The sequence below is a fragment of the Eumetopias jubatus genome, unplaced genomic scaffold (assembly GCF_037043125.1).
Source record: "Eumetopias jubatus isolate StellerSeaLion01/CBP00866 unplaced genomic scaffold, mEumJub1_p1.0 scaffold_2, whole genome shotgun sequence".
NCBI classification, from domain to species: domain Eukaryota; kingdom Metazoa; phylum Chordata; class Mammalia; order Carnivora; family Otariidae; genus Eumetopias; species Eumetopias jubatus.
This window is the reverse complement of record NW_028274808.1, coordinates 135,819,743-135,841,351: the sequence shown is the minus strand read 5'-3', so window position 1 is coordinate 135,841,351 and position 21,609 is coordinate 135,819,743. Positions and strand designations below refer to the sequence as shown.

The window sequence follows — 21,609 nt, the reverse complement described above, 5'->3', positions numbered from 1 at the left end:
TTTATAGTGGAAAAAGGGAATTCAGGTATGCCCTGATTGGAGGTTGTTGGCATGGAGGAGCTGTCAGCAGCAGCCCGGAAGTGGGGTATCCTATGTAATTGGTTGTAGGGGGCGGGTGTATTTGGCTTTCCCTGGTTGGGGCAAAAATTAGGGAAGCTGTCAGTGATCAATCAAGTGCTGGCCATTTTGGGTTGATAACTACAGGAATTGTTAGGCTGTCTGGGATGGCTGCTGCAGACGGTGAGTTGAGGTGGAGTAACATTTTACAGGTCACTGAGGGAAAAGGACAGCAGCTCAGCCCAAATCTCATTCAACCATCAAGAGGATGGAAAGATATTTGTCAATATGCACAGAATCACAAATAATGTTACCCATGCACAGCCTCTGAGGGATCACTTAAGAGTGAGCACTACCAAACAACCAATCAGATCAAGACAGGGAAGATGAAGAGAAGGGGAATTTGTGATGAATAATTTATATAGTAATGTAAGTGAATAATGACAATGAAACTGGGAATTACAGCCCAAGTGTTAACTTAAGGATTCCTAAAATAGAAGAGCCATACTGCAAAGGAAAAGCAAGTATTTATTGAAATGGAACAAAGTACCAACCTATCTCAGTGAAACCGAGGAACTAGGTAAGGGTGGAGGGGGCAGACATCAATATATTTTCAAGGTCTCAACTAGAAGTGAAGGATGTGGAAGTAAAAATATTCTATGAGTCTCATTTATTGAGGTATGATACAGAGGCAATGGGGGACTAGAGAGTCCAGAAGCGAGTAAAGGGCTGAAACTTGTCCTCACATATTGCTAAAGAAAAAGTGATAGTGAATGTCAGAAAAGGGAAGGTAATCATCAGTTAAACTGAAAAGAAGGTAAGCCTTAATACACTTTTCACATTAGTTAAATTGAAAAGAAAATGGTACAGGACATGACAGAAAAACATAATGGCAGAACTCAGTAGGAATTAGCAATAAAAACATTATTTGGGAATGAAAACTCAACTAGAAGGAAACCAGGAGCAAATATAAGTGTCAGATAATGCCTTAAGAGAAACAGGGTGAAAAGAAAATTAAAAATGTGAAAAAAGAAAAAGATTTTGAGGGAAGGTGACTAATATTAAGATAAAGAAGATCTAACATAAAGACAATAGTAGTTTCTGAGGAAAGAAACCAAAGGAATAGAGCAAAAAGAAAAATTGTAATTAAAGATATTATTGAAAAAATTGAAACGATCTATTGAAAGAGCACGCTCTATACCTAAGAATTTTGACCCAGAATGACCAACACCAGCACATAGTCTAGTAAAATTACTTGATGTTAAAGGGAAAAAAACTGGGGGGCATCTAGGCAAAAAGATGAGGTGACCTATAAGGAAAAGAAAATTAGACTCTCATGAGCTATTTTTCAGCAATGCTTTAGGTCATAAGAAAATGGAGCATCACACTTCAGATTCTCAAGAAAAGTGAGTCAAGATTATCTAACAAAACTGATTTTCAAAAATAAAAGGCACAAGATGTTTCCAACATTCAAGAACATTCAAAATTATGTTTTCCAGGAGCCCCTTCCTGAGAAACCTATTAAAGAACTAGCTTTAGCCAACTAAAATGACTAAGAGGTCTCAATATAAGAGCTGATGGTGAGCATTAAATGTGTACTACTTACAGAACAAGACCGAAGGAGGATTAGGAGGAAGAAAGTATAGTTTGTCACAGCTGTATGTGCTCACAATAGAACAGAGGAAATGGAAGAAAAGTAGTAGGAAAATGTTGAATTCCTTCAGCAGTCACATCGGGGATAGTAGTATTAGTATTGCTATTCTGAAGTTGTTGTGTGTACAATGTAGGATGAATGAATATGCTGCTTCTATAATCTCCTATGTACTTGTGAACCAGGATTCTGGATGTGGAGGAAAGGAGATACAGATGTAATACAAAAGAGGTTAAGTAAAATCACCTATACTGGAATTTGAAGTATCAGAATGAACTCATGACTTATTTTATCCTCTCTCTCTCTATATATATATATATTTCCTAGTTCTGTCCTATGAAAAGTTCCCAAAATGACCAAGACAGTAGCAACGAACATCCCTGGCACTCAGATTGTTATCTGTAAATGAACTAAAGGAACAAGGGCTTCTTGGAGAAACAGCTGATTCTGGGTCTAGGCTAGGAAACACACAAGATGACTCTAGAATAATTTTGTCACACAGCACTAGCAACATGTGGAACAAATGTAGAGTAAGGACTGATGCTCAGAAAACAGCAGAATATATGCAATCACCTATGCTCTTTTTTTATTTCTATAGCAAGGCATATTTGAGCTGGGCACATGGGACACAGAGTGGAAAATGCACCAGGAAAAGGACCCCAGGATGACTCTCTCTGCATATTTGTAGGGAAATTGTGAGAGGTCAGAAAACAGCTTTTATATCTGATTATATAAAAGTGGGAGTTTCCTAGCCAGGGAAATGGCTTTAATAGGCAAGAGTTTAGTGAGAGAACTCATCTATCTAGTGGTGTGGACATCTAAGCTAGAGCAGTGCTACCCAAACTTTAATGTGCAAAAATTACTAGATGGATTTTGATAATATGACAGTTTTGACTCAGTAAGTAGGGGCTGGGACCTAAGGTTTTGCATAGTAAAACAGAATTAGAATTTCTTAATTCAAACAAGCCTAGCTAACTTCTTGCTGCTAAGCAACTGAAAAGAGAATGTTTCCAGTACCATGCTTGTTTGTTTTTCCACCGTGCTGTAAGTAAAACCTAAAAATACACAGATTCTTTTATTTTTTTTAAAGATTTTATTTATTTATTTGAGAGACAGTGAGAGAGAGAGAGCGAGCACATGAGAGGGGGGAGGGTCAGAGGGAGAAGCAGACTCCCTGCTGAGCAGGGAGCCTGATGCGGGACTCGATCCTGGGACTCCAGGATCATGACCTGAGCCGAAGGCAGTCGATTAACCAACTGAGCCACCCAGGCGCCCACACAGATTCTTTTAGAGGTTGAGCAGGATTACCCCTGAGCAGTCTGGAAAAGGGAGGCCTTGTCATGTCAAAAAGTTTAGTCAAATTGCTGATTACAAGAACCAGGAAGGCAGACAACTTCTCTACCTAGCTTGTAGCTCTAGTGGAGGTATATGGGAAGAGACAGTTTGTATGTTTGGTTGCTTCTTTCTGCTTTCAGCAAGGTATTACAAATAAACCTCAAAGTCAGAGTAAAAAGCAAATAGAACAGCTGGTAATTCTTGGGCTTCACTAAGTTGAAAAAGCCAACTGCTTATGTACCCCTATATAGCAGAAGAGATTTTGGGTTTTCTCATAGCCCATTAAGATTTTTTGGCAAACACAAATGGGCAAAAAAACAACAGAAAACAAAGATAAACTGAAGCAAAAATCAAATTAATAGAGTTCCCTTCTCACTTAAGCCTATTGTTTCAGATAACCTCAAGACTGTCATTAAAAAGAAAGATGTTAAGAAAGGTTTGAGTGTGGAATCCAGGAAATAGGCCACATTTAACAACTATTTCTAGAAACAACTGTGGGCGTGGTTACTGGCACCTGAAACTGTCTGGAAGTAGAGTTTACTGAATATTCAATGAAATTACATTTAAATAAAACAACAAAAACAAAACACTGAAAAACCTGGCCTACAAGAGCTCTCAATCCAGATCCAAAGGCATTCCTCCAAAGAGGGAATACTCTCCAAAATCCAGTTAACTTACATTCCTAGGGCAAAACTGGGGCCCAGAGTACAATGGACAATGGAGATCCTCTCAAAGAGCAGAATGAGGGTCTAACCAAGGAACTTACTCCCTACAAGGTATTGAGTATTTCTAATTCCTGCCCAGGGTTCCATCATTGCTATGGAGAAGTAACGGCTATGTGTTTCACATTCTAATTTTTTTGAGTTTTAACTGTGGTTATCCTGTTCCTGTTCCACTGTTGTTTTGTATTACATGTACAGGCATGAGCAGATAATTTGTTTTACAGTGTATATAACTCTGGGCCATGAAAAGACATATCCCAATCAGATGGAGAGGGTTGTGCATCATCAAACATCCTGCTTTTTGAGCTGGTATAGAAACGAACAGGGAATTGATCTCTCTTCTTTAGGGGTAAGAGTATTCTACTGTAAGAAGGATACACGCAGGTATCTAGGTGATCAGTGGGACAGATTATAGTAGAGACTACTGACTGTCCCTTTAAACCCATCCTTTTCTTTTTCTTAGGCAAAGGGCTGCTGGACTGGAAACCAAATTTCCAGCCTCACTGTTGCTAGGCCTGGTCATGTGACTAAGTTCTTGCCAACGGATTGGTATCAGAATTGATGTAAGCAATCTCCACATTACTTTCTTAAAGAATTTCCTTGTTCTAGTCTTCTCTCCTTTCCCCTTTCCAATAGAGGGAACATTCTATTTATGACACACCATGAGGACAAAATTCAAGTTTGATATCCTTTGTAGGCAAGGCTGTAGAAAATGGCACTTCTACATATTGTTGGTAGGAACTTCTTTACTGCAGCACTGGTTGATTGATTAAAAACAATTTAAGTGTCGGGTTATAAAGATTAAATAAACTATGACCATCCCCTCATTATATGCAATACTCTCCAGTTTAAAAAAAAAAAATGATGAGGAAGCTCTCTGGATATACATGGTAAGAGCTACCAAAAAAAAGTGAAGAAAATCAAGGGGAATAATGATATGGTGTGTTATCTTCTATAAATAAAGGATAATAATTTATGTGCAGAAAGTCCATAAGGATACATGAGTAATGTATACAATTACATAAAAAGATAGGTGACCATATAATTTATCATCCAGGTGAAACAGTTTCTAGAGTGAAAGGGGGTGTTGTTAATAATCACTCCAGGACAACAGACGGAAAATGGCATCATCCTGGACAAACTGGGATGCATGATCACCCTATATAAAGGGTACAAAGTCAGAGGAGAAATATGTACATTTTTTACTGTATTTTACAACAGTACCAGTCTGTGGTGAATTGGACATAAAAGCAATTCGTTTTTAACACACGAAGTTTAAGGACTGTCTTAAAGAACTAGGAACAACAGTAAATCACGTAAGTGAGACACGGAACCTCATTAATGACGACTTGGCAATTTCGGGTGCCCGGCACTTACTGGAGTTGCACAAGCAACACACGCCTTCGACTTCATCCGCCAATCCTAAGTGGGAGCGCGCGAGCCTGAGCCTGTGGGAGAATCCTGGACGGGCCTCGGACGTGAGTGGAGCTTCGCGTCACTCAACTCTGGGGACGGACTTTGCGCAGGCTCTCGCACCCGGCGCTCTGGCCCACACAGTCGGTACTCTATGGCATCTCGGGTTCCCTCTAGCTGCGGTCTGGAGGCCTACACTCGTTTTCTTTTCGGCTGTGCGAGGCCCGGCAGCCTCTGCTGAGCTGGAAGAAAGATGGCGGCAGCCGTGCGGCAGGATTTGGCCCAGCTCATGAATTCGAGCGGCTCTCATAAAGATCTTGCGGGCAAGTGAGTATTTCTCAGGGGCCTGGGAGGTCGGGAGGGAAGCCATAGACCTGTTCTTGTGTTGACGGCGGCTTTGGGATGTGATACAGCCTGACGACCAAGGGGGCGGGCCTGAGGTCGTTTGTAGACGCAAAAATTGGGAGCAGCGGAAAGCCGGTGCAGGGAACCCTGGGGGGGGGGTGTCAGACTTGGGGTGACTGTCAACTTGTTCTGTCTTTGATAGCATCTTTACCTGTTAAGATTCTGGAAGCATGGTCTGAGGGACGACTGCTCCCACGGCCTTCTTTTTTTTCCCTGGTGTCTCTTTCCATCCCTGGCTGGCCTCTCACACCGAATTCTGGTCTCTCTTTGGGCCTTTTTTTTTTTTTTTGATTGAGGGAAATGTATATTCTGGGACCTCGATGCAGGGTTTTCTGGGAGATGGCTTCTAGAGGCTGAAAGGGGTGAGGAGGTATGGCCGCTATCATGTGTTCAGAACCACCTGGACCATCTTCTGTGAGACCTTGTGTTTTGGGTTCTCTCTCCGCCACCAACTCTGAAGAGGGGCACATAAGCGGAACGCCCTCACAACGTGAGTCAGGATGTCTAGATTAGTGATATTTGCAGGGATCTGAATTGTTTAGGAATTTTGCGGAATTTATGTTGAAGGGTTAGATCCACTCCACGTTAAAATTTGTGACATATGCCTGTCATGCAAGCAGTTACAATCGTAGGTGGGTAGGTAGGTAGGTAGATAATTGTCCGTTTTCTTTTTGTAGATTATACAGAACATTATACAGTTCTTTTGTAAGAACTTGTATTCTGTTTAAAGTATGCGTCTTAAGTTGATGGTAATATTTACATCCTGACAGCTGAGATCATGTTCATCTACATAAATGGGATACACCTGCTCTAACCTGGCCATTGAAACCTTGGCTGTGTTTTATGAAAACTCTGCTATCTTTTCTCTGGTGGCACATGTAATCTAGTTTTATCAGTGGGAAATCTAGCTGTGTATCTTGGATTTAGCTACTATGTACTGCAGTTTCCTTCTCATGAAAATGGGGATAATAGGACTTATTCTTGTCTAAGGACAAAATGAGTATGTGTGTGTATATACATTTACATCACACATGTTACTAGAACGGTACTTGACATTTAGTGCCACAAAATTGTCTTTGTTACTATTATTATTATAAAGCAGTTAGTAAGTACATATAATGACTTATTCCCTGGTTTGTAAATAAGGTGAATGTGTCTTCTACTCCGTAGTGTACCGACTGTCTTCATTCATGGTTTAATCCTTTCTGCATGTAATTTTTAGATTTGGATGAAAGTAAAATGATCATATATTTTCCCCCATGCTCAGCTTATATTTCCCCCCACGCTTTTCTTTCTTTTTTGTTTTGTTGAAGAAAATGAAGTACATTCTTTATCAGAAGAGATATAGTTTTTCAAATGTTCGCAGAATTCTGAAACTTAAGCTAAGAATTTACTTCCTCAGCTGTGAATTGCAGGTAAACAATAGTACCTATCTTACAGGGTCCTTTAGTTATGTATTACTATGTTACAAACCAAAAACTTAGTAGTGTAAAACAACTATTATTTTTCAGGATTCTTTGGGTTGACTGGACTGTTCTGCTGGTCTAAGCCGGGCTTACTCATGCAGGTGCAGAGTCAGCTGGCAGCTCATTTGGGGCTGGTGGAGCTAAAATGGGCTCACATATACATCAGGCTGCTGGCTGATTCTGTCTCTCCACATGGTCTCTCATTCAGTAGTTCCTTATAGGGCCATAGAAGTGTTCCAAAAGGCTGAGTGGAAGCTGCCACGCTTAAGGCTAGCCGTGGAAATCTCATAATGTCAGTTCTTTAAAACAAGTCAAAGTAAATCACAAGACCAGCCCAGATTCAAGGGGAGGAAAAATGGAGTGTACCTCTTTCTGGGAGGAGTGGCCAAGTTACATTAGAAAGGGGCATGGACAGATGGGGCATGATTCATTCGAGGCCATTATTGTAATAGTCTATCACCTGAGATTGTTGTGCTTGATAACTGATAGCCAGGGCTTTCTGAGGAAAGTCTTGGCCTTGCCTACAGGTACATATCTGGTCCTATCTCTACAGGAATGTGTTGGGATATTTATTTTCATAACAAAACAGTTCTGCCAGCTACATGTCTATGAGGAAAGCACTCTTGAAATATATCAGTAGTTTTAGGATTTATGTTAGGAGTTGAGTGACAAAGCAGTACATATAAAGGGATGGCAGAGTAAATTCATTTCTAAAATATTGATACTGTGTGTTTCCAGCAATTAAGAATATTTATAACAGAGCAGTCATTTAATAAGTGTTAGTTGAATTAATGAATAGCTAGAAAGGTGCAGAGCTTATATTTGAACCCAGGTTTTTCTACTCTATAAAGCTTATTTTTAACCTATCAGCCTGCTTTTCTTGCCCAAACTTCAATTAGAAATGCTTTCTCATAACTGTGAATTAACACAATAATCTAAAGTTGACATAAGAAATTGACCGTATGAGGTGCATTTTTCAAATTTTATAAACTACTTTTGTATATATTATGCATTATGATCATTATCTCATACAAAACTTTAGAAGGGAGGAGAGCCTTGAAGAGGGACCATTTGAATAGGTAGCTGTTACGATAGCCTGTCTTAATTTCTTGGCTAAAACGTACTCAGTTCTTTGAAACTCAGTTGAGATATTATTTCTTCCAAAAAGCCTTTTCTGAACAGCCACCAACACACACTCATAACTACCCACACACACAGGACCTGGTTTGTTGCTCTTATGCCCAGTGGCAGATTATATTTACCTCTACCATAGCACTTAATTGTTTTAATTGTCTGTTTACTTGTCTACTTTTCCAATTAGAATGTGATCTCTTTGAGGGCAGGTATGATGTTATGGATTATAGGTCTTTGTTGAGTTATTTCTATAGAAATAAGACCTTTTTTTTTTTTTTTTTTTTGTCTTCCCACTTCTCAATATAGAAGGTACCCAGAAGAGGATAGCAGGGTTTGGAGTCTAAACATTTCATTTTACAAGAAGCTGTTAGCGTGGAGAAAGGAGAGTAATGGGAGACCTTTTAGCTCTCTTTGACTATTAGAAAGGCTGTTTTGCAGGGGCACATGGGTGGCTCAGACCTCAGCCTTAAGCTCAGGTCATAATCTCAGGATCCTTCCTTCTCAGTGGGGAGCCAGCTTCTCCCTCTCCTGCTCCCCCTGCTTGTGCTCTCTCTCTTTCTGTGTCAAATAAATAAAATCTTAAAAAAGAAAGGCCATTTTGCAGAAAAGAAAATAGACTGCTCTGCCTTACAGAGATGGACTTTGGATTAGAACTTTCTAGTAATAGAATGGAATAGAACTGTCAAAAAATGGAGGACACATACACACCAGAGGATAAGACTATATAATCTCAAGGGCCCCTTATAACTCAGGTTCTCTGGTTCTCTATTATTCCCACACACAACAGTTTTAGTGGTTCCCATCTCAAGAGAGAAGTTCCCTAACATCTGATGTTTATCATGTGCCAAGCACATCTTTATTTACATTTTTTAATCCTTAATGAGCAAAATTTACATTACATATGAGAAAACTGAAGTACAGAGGTGAAATACTTTGCTTGAGGTTACATATCTTGTGGCAAGGCCATAATACAACCTATCTGCTTGGCTCATAGCCCTTAATTCTAAACACATCTACCTTTTGGCCTTATATTATCTTCCCCCAACTAGATTGCATTTCAGATAGTGATTTCTTTTTTTTTTTTTTTTGGCCTAGAATACCTGTCTTCCTCCACTCTTTCCCACTTAACACTACATTGAAATATTTAAAATACTTAAAGATCGAGCTCATTTAGGAAATTATTTCCTTTTTTAACATTTTAAATTTTAATTAAAATTAAAATTTGCTGAGAAATCAGTTGTTAATCTTACCGAGATTCTCTTACATATTATCAGTCATTTTCTTTAAAAAATTTTTTTTATTTAAATTCAATTTAGTTAACATATGGTATATTATTAGTTTCAGGGGTAGAATTCAGTCATTCATCAGTTGCATATAACACCCCGTGCTCATGCCATCAAGTACCCTTTTTACTGCCCATCATCCAATTACCCCATCCTCCCCACCCACCTCCCCTCCAGCAACCCTCAGTTTGTTTCTTATAGTTAGGAGTCTCATGGTTTGCCTCCTTCTCTATTTTTATCTTATTTTTCCTTCCCTTCCCCTATGTTCATCTGTTTTGTTTCTTAAATTCCACATATTAGTGAAATCATATATTTGTCTTTCTCTGACCAACTTAACTTCGCTTAACAAAGTACACTCTAGTTCCATCCATGTAGTCGCAAATGGCAAGATTTCATTCTTTTTGACGACTGAGTAATATTCCGTTTGTGTGTGTGTGTGTGTGTGTGTGTGTGTGTGTGTGTGTGTGTATGTATGTGTGTATGTATGTATGTATACCACATCTTCTTTATCCATTCATCTGCTGATGGACATCTGGGTTCTTTCCATAGTTTGGCTATTGTGGACATTGCTGTTATAAACATTGGCGTGCGTGTGCTCTTTCGAGTCACTATTTTTGTATCCTTTGGGTAAATAAATAGTGCAATTGTTGAGTCCTGGAGTAGTTCTATTTTTGACTTTTTGAGGAAATGCCATACTGTTTTCCAGATTGGCTGCACTAGTTTGCATTCCCACCAACAGTCATTCTGAGTGGTGTGAAGTGGTATCTCATTGTGGTTTTGATTTGTAAGAAAATTACAAATGGTTTAATTTTCTGAAACTTCTTTGTGACATGTCTGTGTGGATTTGTTTATTTCTCTGTCAGTTGGCTTTTGCTATGAAATAAACCACTCTAAAACTTAGTGGATTAAAACAACAATCATTTACTTATAATTCTGTTGGTTGGCTGGGCCCAGCTGGATGGTTCTCTGTTCTGCATGATCTGGGTTCCACACGTGTCTCCTACATGTGTCTGTAGTCAGCTGCAGGTTAGGTAGGCACTGCTACTTTGCTGTGTTGGTGGGGGCAGTGGAGGTGACTGGGCTACATATTTCATTATCCAGTAGGTTACCCTGATCTTGTTCATGTGGCCACAGCAAGGTTACAAGAGAAAAAGACACATATAAGACCTCTTGAGGTCTGTCTAGGTTCAGAACAGGCACTTCACTTCCATCAAATTCTATTAATCAAAACAAGCTCAGATCAAAGGGTGGGAAAAGAAACTCTACCTTTTGATGTGAAGAGCTACAGAGTCACATTGCAAGGGGCATATATGCAGAAGGTGAAAGAATTATGGTATTTTATTTTAGTTTAGTTTAGTTTGTAAATACTGCATTATCCTGGTTGTGCTTCACTGTATTTATTGAATCAGATAGATTCTTTCATGGTCCTGGGTTGTTTCAGCCATATATTTTCAAATGTAGCCTGTGTCCCATTCTGTTTTCTTCTCTAGGACTCCAGTGAAACACCTGTTAGGCCCCTCTTACTGTGACCTCTATGTCTCTTACCCTGTCTTCTGTACTTACTTTGCAATGCTTTATTCTGGATAGGTTTTTCTGTCCTGCCTCCTAGTTTATCAGTTTTTCAAATGTGTTTAATCTACTGTTAAGAACTTCATTGAGTAAGCTTGGATATAGTATTTTTTAGTTCTGTAGTTTTTGGTGGTTCTTTTTTCTTTTCTTTCTTTTTTTAATATATTTTAAAAGTTTTTTATTTTTATTTATTATTATTATTTTTTTAAGATTTTATTTATTTACTTGACTGAGAGAGACACACAGCGAGAGAGGGAACACAAGCAGATTTCCCGCGGAGCAGGGAGCCCGATGCGGGGCTCAATCCCAGGACCCTGGGGTCATGACCTGAGCTGAAGGCAGTTGCTTAACGACTGAGCCACCCAGGCACCCCTAAAATTTTTTATTTTAAGTAGGCTACACGCCTGACGTGGGGCTTGAACCCATGACCTTGAGATGGAGCTTCACATGCTCTACCGACTGAGCCAGCCAGGTGCCTCGGTGGTTCTTTCTTCAAATGACACTTTTTATGGTTCTCAGTTTCTTGCTGAAATTTTGAAGCCTGAGTTTATCTCTGTAAACATGATAAATGTAATTGTACTACAGTCTTTCTGATAGTCTCCAGTATCTGGAGTCCCTGCTTGTTGCTATTGTTGTCTGTTGCTTTTGTTGATTCTCATATTGTCATGTGCCTTGTGATCTTTGTTGGGCAAGTTATTTAAAAATATACTTTTCGAAACATTTGGAGGCTTAGGATGTAACCTTTCATGGAGGATTTTCATTTCCTTCTGCCAGTCACCTGAGGGTGATAGCTGTCTAGGATCAAGCCTTCAGAATTTTCTGGTTTACCTTGATGATCCTTAGAATAGAAATTGTAATCTTATTTCCAAAGTGGTAGTATTTCCTCCTTTGGCAAGCATGGATCTCAGATTCCTTTTCTTTTAGCTCTGTAGTTGGCCAAAAATTACAACTTGCCTCTCAATGTTTCTAGGAGATTGGCAGAATGCCCCAAGGCAGAGCCCACCAGAAGTGCCACTCTGCCTCTCACCTGGCTTTTCACAGGCAGAAGCTCTTTGTACTCATCCTCCCCTGTTTCTTCTTTCTTGTTAGGATTTTATGCTATTATTATTATTATTATTTTGCATTTCTTTCAGCTTTTTATGTTTTTGTTTTTGTTTTGAGGTAGGGTTGGTCTAGTCATCTAATTCATCATTACCATAGGTGAAAGATCTACTAATACATACCTATTCTACTCATTTTGATTCTAAATAGTGACTGTGATACATTTTCATGTGGGTATGTTTTATTTACCTTCAGATTTAGGTGCCAAGAAATCAGGAATCCACATAGTGAACTTTAGTTCATGGACATAAATGGGTGCTCAGTAAACATTTGTTGATGATGATAAATGGATAGGGCAGATGCAAGCACCTTAGTTAAATTTATTTTCCTCCATAATTTTTTTTTTTTTTAAGTAGGCTCCATGTCCAGCGTGGAGCCCAACGTAGGGCTTGAACTCACGACCATGAGATCAAGACCTGAACTGAAACCAAGAGTTGGATGCTTAACCAACTGAGCTACCCAGGCACCCACCTCCATAATATTTTTTAAGGAAAATATATTTGGTATTTTTCATGTTCTCCATATCAATCATTTTTCCATTTTTTCTATTGAGTGCTCAGTAAAAAGGTGTTTTATTCGTGGAGCCTTCTCTAGCTAATCTAACCCCTTTTGGTTTTACTCTTTTCTGAATTAAAATATTACCTCTTCATTTTTCATCTCTCTTTTTTAATTTTGTTTTTACTTTCTATTAAAATATAAGATATGTGTGGGTTTATATATACCTGTATATTTTAAAGTACACTGCATTGAGTACATTACTCTTTTTTTTTTGTAAGATTTTATTTATTTGACAGAGAGACACAGCGAGAGAGGGAACACAAGCAGGGGAGTGGGAGAAGGAGAAGCAGGCTTCCCACTGAGCAGGGAGCCCGGTTTGGGGCTCGATCCCAGGACCCTGGGATTATGACCTGAGCCGAAGGCAGCCACTTAACGATTGAGCCACCCAGGGGCCCCTGAGTACATTACTCTTAAAAGTAGAGCCCAATACGTTTTCTCACATACATAGATATGTAACAACTATCCATATCAAGCTGGGAATATTTCCAGCATGCCCAGAGGTTCCCTCATGCCCCTTCACAGTCACTACCCCCGAATATAACCACTGTTCTCCTTCCATCACTGTGATTTGGGTTTTCCTGTTCTTAAAATGCACGTAAATGGAACCATTCAGTGGACCCTTTTGTGTCTGTCCTATTTCATTCGACATAATATCTGTGAGATACATTCATGCATGAAGCATTCATTATTGATTTGTAGAATTCCATTTTATTAGTGGGCCTTTCTTTTGATGAGATTTAAAATTTTTTCTAGTTTAGAGCTATTATGAATAAAGCTACTATGAAAATTTTTGTATTTATCTTTTTATAGACATAGACATTCATTTCTCTTGGATATATACCCAAGAATGGAATATTTGGGTTATAGAGGACATGTTTAGTTTTAGTAGATAACTGCCAGTGGTTTTCCAGAGTGTAGATCACTTTATACTCTCATCAGGGATAGATGAGATTGGTTCCCCTACATTCTCACCAACACTCAAATTTGTTAATGTTTTTAATATTACTCATTTTAGTGGAAGTATAATGGTATCTACTTGTGCCTATCATTTGCGTTAACCTAATGAATATTGAGGTTATTTGGTACCTTTTAATATGCTTGTTGGGCATTTGGATCTTATCTCTAAGTGCTTATTTAAGCATTTTATCTGTTCTTTAATTGGGTTGTTCATCTTTTATTGATTTACAGGAATTTTAAGTGTATTCTGGATGGGAGGTTTTTTTGCCAAATACATGGATCGCAGGTATCTTTTCTATCTGTGGCTTGCATGTTTCACCTTTTTTTTTAAGCTTTTTATTGAACAGGTTACAGAAGAGGCTTAATCCAAAAGACCAAAGTCCATGTCATCATCAGACTCCTCTGATTCTTCTTTGTTTGCTTCCACTTTCCCCTCAGCTGGAGCAGCAGTGGTGGAAGGAGCAGGACAGCGCCAGCTGCTGGGGCAGCTCTCACAGCCCCTATGTTGCAGATGAGGCTCCCGATGTTGACATTGGCCAGGGCCTTTGCAAATAAGCCTGGCCAGAGAGGTTCAGCATCCATACGTGCTACTTTAATGAAGGCATTGATCTTAGCTTCTGTGACCTCATCGTCTTGCAGGATGAGGGCCAAGCAGGTACAGGCGAGCTCCAAGGTGGAGGCCATGGTGTGGGTGAGTGCTGAGTGGGCGCTGCCTGGTGTGGTGCTAGTCACCAGATGGTGAGGCCCTCACCCCATCACGGCCTTAGCTTCCTTGGAAGGCCCGAGCACCTTAGAGGCAGCTGAGGAAAGCATCTCTCACTTTTTAAATGGTGACTTTGATAGATATTCTTAACTTCAAAGAAACATATCCATTTTTTATTCTTACAAAATTTTTTTTCTTGTGACAAGAACTTTTAAGAACTACTTTTTTTTAGCAGCGTTCAAGTATGCAATACACAGTATTATTAACTACAGTCACCATGCTGTACATTCCATCCCCTTGACTTATTTATTTTATAAGTGGAAGTTTGTATCTTTTGACCACTTTCACCCATTTTCCTATACCCCACTTTGTGCCTTTGGCAGTCACCAATTTGATCTGCATCTTTGTGTTTGGGTTGGTTTTATTTTAGATTCCACTATAAGAGAGAGCATGTGGTATTTATCTTTCTCTGTCAGACTTATTTCACTTAGCATAATGCCCTCAAGATCTATCTGTCTTGTTGCAAAAGGCAAGATTTTCTTCCTTTATTATGGCTGAATTAATATCCCATTGTATTTACATACATTTTCTTTATCCATTCATTCATGGATGAACACAAGTTGTTTCTATATCTTGGTTATTGTAAATAATGCTGCAATGAACATAGGAGTTTATATGTCTTTTCAAACTAACGTTTTCATTTTCTTTGGATAAATACCCAGTAGAATTGTTGGATCGCAATACGGATTTTTTTTTTGAGACATATTTATACCATTTTCCATAGTGGCTACACTAATTTACATTCCCACCAACAGTACATGAAGGTTTCCTTTTTTGTGTATCCTCGCCAACACTTGTTATTTCTTGTCTTTTTAATAATAGCCATTCTAACAGGTGTGAGGTGATATCTTATTGTGGATTTGACTTGTATTTCTCAGATTATTAGTGATGTTGAACCTGTTTTCACGTGCCTTTTGGCCATCTGTTTATCATTGGGAAAATGTCTATTCAGTTCCTCTGGCCCCCCCCACTTTTTTTTTTTTTTTTTTGAGAGAGGGAGAGAGAGAGTGAACAGGGGGTTGGGGAGAGAGAGGAAGAGGAGAGAGAGAATCTTAAGAAGGCTTCATGCCTAGGGTGGAGCCTGATGTGGGGTTCCATCTCCCAACCCTGAGATCATGATCTGAGCCAAAATTGGGAGTCAGATGCTTAACCAACTGAGCCATTCAGGTGTCCCCCTCTGCCATTTTTTAATCACTCTTTTATTTATTTATTTTTTGCTATTGAGTTGTATGAGTTTCTTAAATATATTTTAGATGTTAACCCTTATCAGATAACCTCCCATTCTGTGGGTTGCCTTTTTATTTTGTTGATGTTTTTCTTCACTTGAAGCTTTTTAGTTTTGTATAATCCCCTTTATTTATTTTTGCTTTTGTCATCACCGCTTCTTGAGTCGTATCTAAAAAGATATTGCTAAGACCAATGTTGAGAAGCTTGCCATCTATGTTTTATTCTAGGAGTTTTATGGTTTCAGGTCTTACATTCAAGTCTTTAATTCATTTTGAGTTTACTTTTAGTATGGGGTAAGATAGTGGTCCAGGTTCATTATTTTTCATGTGGCTGTCCATTTTTCTCAGCACCATTTATTGAAGACACCGTCCTTTCCCCATTGTATATTGCCTCCTTTGTTATAAATTAATGGACCATATATGTGCAGGTTTATCTCTGGGCTCTCTGTTCTGTTCCCTTGATCTATGTGTGTTCATACTGATACCATACCATTTTGATTACTATAGCTTTGTAATAATTTGAAATCAGGGAGTGTGATGCCTCCAACTTTCTTGTTTTTTCTCAAGATTGGTTATTCAAGGTCTTTTATGGTTTCATACAAATTTTAGTTGTTTGTTCTATTTCTGTGAAAAATGCCATTGGAATTTTGATAGGGATTTCATTGAATCTGTAGATTGCTTTGAGTAGTATGGGCATTTTAACGATATTAATACTTTCAATCCATGACTCTGGAATATCTTTCCTTTTATTTATGTCTTCAATTTTTTTCATCAATGTCTTATAGTTTTCAGTGTACAGATCTTTCACCTGGGTTAAATTTATTCCTCGTTATTTTTTTCTTTTTGATGTAATTGTAAATAGGATGTTTTCTCTTCCTGATAATTTGTTATTAGTGTTTAGAAACACAACAGATTTTTTAAAATTTAAATTCAATTTAATTAACATACAGTATATTAATAGTTTCAGAGGTAGAAGTTAGAGATTCATCAGTTGCGTATAATACCCAGTGCTCATTACATAATGTGCCCTCCTTAATGCCTGTCACCCAGATGCCCCATCTTTCCCCCCACCTTCCCTCCAACAACGCTTAGTTTGTTTCCTACAGTTAAGAGTCTCTTATGGTTTGTCTCCCTCTCTGTTTCCATCTTATTTTATTTTTCCTTCCCTTCCCTTATGTTCATCAGTTTTGTTTCTTAAATTCTACATGTGAGTGAAATCATATATTTGTCTTTCTCTGACTGACTTACTTCTTTTAGCATAATACCCTCTAGTTCATCCACTTCGGTGCAAATGGCAAGATTTCATTCTTTTTGACGGCTGAGTAGTATTCCTGTGTGTGTGTGTGTGTGTGTGTGTGTGTGTACTGCATCTTCTTTATCCATGCATCTGTTGATGGACATCTGGGCTCTTTGCATAGCTTGGCTATTGGAAACACAACAAATATTCAAGCATTGATTCTGTACCCCACAACTTTACCAAATTCATTTCTTAGTTCTTACAGTCATATTTCTTATATTGTTCGGTTTGTTTTACTCATTTCAGTAACTTTTGTTTTATTGTAATTTAATATGTGATAATATTTGATTTTTAAATTTTTATTTGCCTGACTATATTATATCTTCAAAGACTAAGGTTATTTAAAATCTCTTTAGTATCATACACAGAATCTTATATTAGCATTTTAAAAAGCTTAGGTGCTCAATTAGCATTTTTGGATGATTTAATATGGCAATATTAAATGATTATTTTTTTAAGATTTTATTTATTAGAGAGTGAGCGGGAGAGAGAGAGAGCACAAGAGGGAGGAGAAGCAGAGGGAGAGGGAGAAGCAGACTCCCCACTGAGCAGGAAGCCTGACTCGGGGCTCAATCCTGCGACCCTGGGATTATGACCTGAGCCGAAGGCAGACGCTTAACTGACTGAGCCATCCAGGTGCCCGATTGATTATTTAAATCCCAGATTTAAATTAGGTTTATTAGTCATTCCTTATTATTATTGTAAAAAAGTAATATCTTATTTTTAGATACTAGAATTTACATATTAGAGAATGAGTAAGATAGCATCTAGCCCAAACTCTGCATCTCACTTTCTTAATCAATAAAAGTTGAGAGTTTGGGTAGGCAGTTTGTAATGCAAGTTGTATGATGTAGTTAATATAAAAGTTTTATCCTTTTTAGAGGTTCTTTTGGTGTGTTTTTAATACAGATTAGTTGATAAGTTATAAAACAATGACTTAAAACAGGTTAATCAGAAAATTTCTGTGGGACATTGTCATATTTGAGTATAATATTGTTAGTATAAAATAATCTATAGGGATATAAGATTAAGGGGGCTCAGCCATGAATATGAAGAATATGAATAATAAGCCAATCAAAAATGAATAAAACATTGAATGTATTAACTTAAATTCCCAGAGCAATAAAGTAGATGTATAAATATAGATATGGGAAATAGTATATGTGCATGTGTGTGTATGTGTATGTATAGAAAGAATGAGATATTCCATGTTAATGAATTTTCAGATAACTGAATACTGCCCCTCAAATTTTAAAAATAATTTTAAAAGTATCAATTTTTATTTTAAAGCTTAATAATATTTCCTTGCTTTATTAGAGTAGTTTCTCTGTTCTTTTGGAGTTTGCTGCCTTTTCTGTCAGTTTATCTTTCTTACAAGTCAATTTGATTCATTCGTTGTGTTTTTGAGAAATCATATAACCAAGGTTCAGAGAATACTGTATGGCTTGAGAATCCGTAAGTGTTGAATGGTAGCTTGAGGGTGTGCCCTACAAAATTACAAATCATAAATTTGAATGAGTTTGGGCCCTATTTGTATATATATATTTGCCTACCCTATTTGTATATATATATTTTCCTATTTGTATATTTTTATTTCTTAACTATATTCTGGATGACGTTCTGAATAATTGATACTGTTAGGTTTGTAAAATGCATTAACTAATGCTTCTAATAAATATTACTATTAAGACAAAAGGGATAAAAAATAGTATAATACTTGTGTACCTACCACTCAGTTTAAGAAATAAAATACTGTATTATTATTTACCAATACTGTTAAATATTTGAATGCTTGTGATATGCTGCTTTAGGCATTGTGTGTATAGCAGTCAACAAAACAAACAAAAATCCTTGACCTCCTAGAGTTTGTATTTTAGGAATGAATTTGCCATTGCCTAATAATTGTCATTGTTCCTGTTTTTAGCATTTCCCCCATCCTTTTTTTTTTTAAGATTTTTATTTATTTGAGAGAGAGAGAGCGTGAGCAAGTGCATGAGTGGGGGGAGGGGCAGAAGGAGAGGGAGAAGCAGACTCCCTGCTGAGCAGGGATTCCCAAATTGGGGGCTCCATCCCAGGATCCTGAGATCATGACCTGAGCCTAAGGCAGACAGTTAACCAACAGAGCCACCCAGACGCCTCTCCCCCATCCTTTTTAGAGTGCTGATTTGAATCTTATGTGGTCATGAATATTAGGGAGAATAGTTATTAGAAGTGATTGCAAATAAAGAATATACAGGCACTGTCTGATAGCATAAGATGTGTTCTATCAGTGTATTTGGTTTGGAGTTTGTTTTGTACACACTAAGACATTCAGTCCCTAATACTTGGTTTCATTTCCTCATCAACACTATCCTAGTGTTGGTGACCCTGGTTTCATTAGGCCCACAAGAGGAAAAGGTTCTGGGTCACCTCAAATAACATTCTTGTGTGTCTGTGTAATACACAATTGAAGGAAATAAAACTTATTTTTTAAGGCATTTGAAAGAAAGTTGACTTATTTGTTTTTAAAGAGAGAAAGGCAAAGCATAAGAGACTTTTTTTTTTAAGATTCATTTATTTATTAAGAGAGAGCATGTGCACATGCCTGCACCCAAGTGTGGGGAGGGGCAGAGGGAGAGAGAGAATTCCAAGCGGACTTCGTGCTGAGCATGGAGCCGTGGGGGGAGGGGGGGGGCTTCATCCCACAACCCCAAGATCACAACCTGAGCTGAAATCAAGTCATATGCCCAGTGGACTGAGCCACCCAGGCACCCCAAAAGTTGACTTAGTTTAAATTTAAAGCTAAAACTTTTTCAAGAAAAAGTGGCACTTTAGATCCAGTAACTTGAAGTTACAGATTTGTTTTCTTCTGATGGGCTTGAGAACTTTTTTTTCCTTTTCTAAGTAAGCTCTATGCTCACTGTGGGGCTTGAGCTCACCATCCCTTAGATCAAGAGTCTCATACTCTATCGACTAAGCCAGCCAGGTGCTCCTCTTGAAAACATTAAAAAAAAAAAAAAATTGTGGTATAATGTAAAGAAAACTGGAAGTGACATCTAAGAATTACAGATTTAGTGTTTCTTATGATGGACTAGGAACTTAAAACAACAACAGAAAAATCTGTGGTGTACTATAAAGAAACTACAAACTAGAGCACTATGAAAGAAACCAGGATAAATAGAAATGAATAAACATCAAAGTTAGCATTAGAGTATGGTGTTCTCTGAACATTATTTTTATTTGGTGTTGTTTTAGGTATCGTCAGATCCTGGAAAAAGCCATTCAGTTATCTGGGGCAGAACAACTAGAAGCTTTGAAAGCTTTTGTGGAAGCAAGTAAGTGGAATGAAAATTCCATGTTTGCCTTGTATTATCGAGTTAGGACTTCAAAGCTTGCTCAAGCTTGTTTTATATCAAGTTATCAATATAATTTTCATTGAGATTAAATATACATTGAAATTCATTTTAGAATTTAAGCTTTACTAGGTAATTTTTCAATAAGTTGTCTTCAGAGTTACATTACCAATTAAGGTTTTGTACAGTAATTGATACAGTAACTGATGAAAGACAGTGTAGCATAATGATAAGGAAAATAGTCTAGATTCAGTCTGGTCTGTTGTTTTATTAGTTGTGTGTTCTTGGATAAGTTAATTCCTTTGTGCCTCCATTTCCTTGTCTATACAATGGGGATGTGATAGCTACCCTGTAGAAATGTTGAGGTTAAATGAGTTAATATACCAAGTAAAGTGCTTTGAATAGTACCCGGCATATAATAAGCGCTATATAGGTGTTGACCGTTATTAACGTTAAGAACATTCCATTTGAATGGGAACTAGACATTTCCATTCTTCAAGACATTCTCACCTGTTCCCTGACTTCAAACATATCCAGTTATTTTGAAAATTACTCAAAATCCAGGCTGGAATTGATACTGAGTTAACAATATTAATGACACTTGAGAGTGCTTTACAGTGTAGGGCATGCTTTCACATACATTCTCATGAGAAGTGCTAGTTTATGTAGGAATTTCTTTCTAACAGTCGTTAAGTGCCTAATGACACTTGTAATGAAAGTGTTTTCTCATCTGTATCCGGTTTTATCCAAGAATGAATTATGATTAATATATCATGAACTGATTACAAGCTTGTTACAGGTTACCGTAAGTTACTGCCTCAAAAAATTGGGGCCTGCAGTGTGTGTTGAGCTGGCCGTTGCTTACAAAAAAATGTTAGGAATGGTTTTATTGAGAACATTGCATTGTAGTAGCAAAAGAATAGTGATTTTTATTATAAACTTTAATCTTTATATAAACTTTGAATCCAGTGCACCAATGAAAAGCAGTCTACGGAAAATCATTTACATCAGTTGAACAGTTTTTTTTTTTTTTAAAGATTTTATTTATTTATTCATGAGAGACAGAGAGAGAGAGAGAGGCAGAGGGAGAAGCAGGCTACCAAGGAGCAGGGAGCGCGATGTGGGACTCGATCCCAGGACTCTGGGATCGTGACCTGAGCCGAAGGCAGACACTTAACCATCTGAGCCACCCAGGCGCCCTCAGCTGAACAGTTTTTGAATGATCATTTATTTTCCCAGTAACTGCTGATTTCAGACTTAATTTATCTGAGCAGTGGTCACAAGCACGATGCATCTTTTAAAATATAATAATAGTGATAATAATAATGAACATTTGTTCA

At 37.9% G+C, this 21,609-nt stretch overlaps 1 protein-coding gene and 1 pseudogene across 2 annotated transcripts in view; one reads left to right on the top strand and one right to left on the bottom strand.

Annotated features, from left to right (window-relative positions):
• The first annotated feature begins 5,267 nt into the window (after window positions 1-5,267).
• COPS4 (COP9 signalosome subunit 4) overlaps window positions 5,268-21,609 on the top strand; it is a 40,499-nt gene continuing 24,157 nt past the window's right edge. The window contains exons 1-2 of one of the 2 annotated variants that reach the window (XM_028124203.2): window positions 5,268-5,505; window positions 20,172-20,251. In XM_028124203.2, the coding sequence (XP_027980004.1) occupies window positions 5,432-5,505; window positions 20,172-20,251 (154 nt within the window). In that variant the 5' untranslated portion in view covers window positions 5,268-5,431. The remainder of the gene's footprint in view (window positions 5,506-20,171; window positions 20,252-21,609) is intronic. The other variant, XM_028124202.2, reaches the window with a different exon arrangement.
• LOC114224912 (large ribosomal subunit protein P1-like) lies at window positions 14,013-14,335 on the bottom strand (annotated as a pseudogene).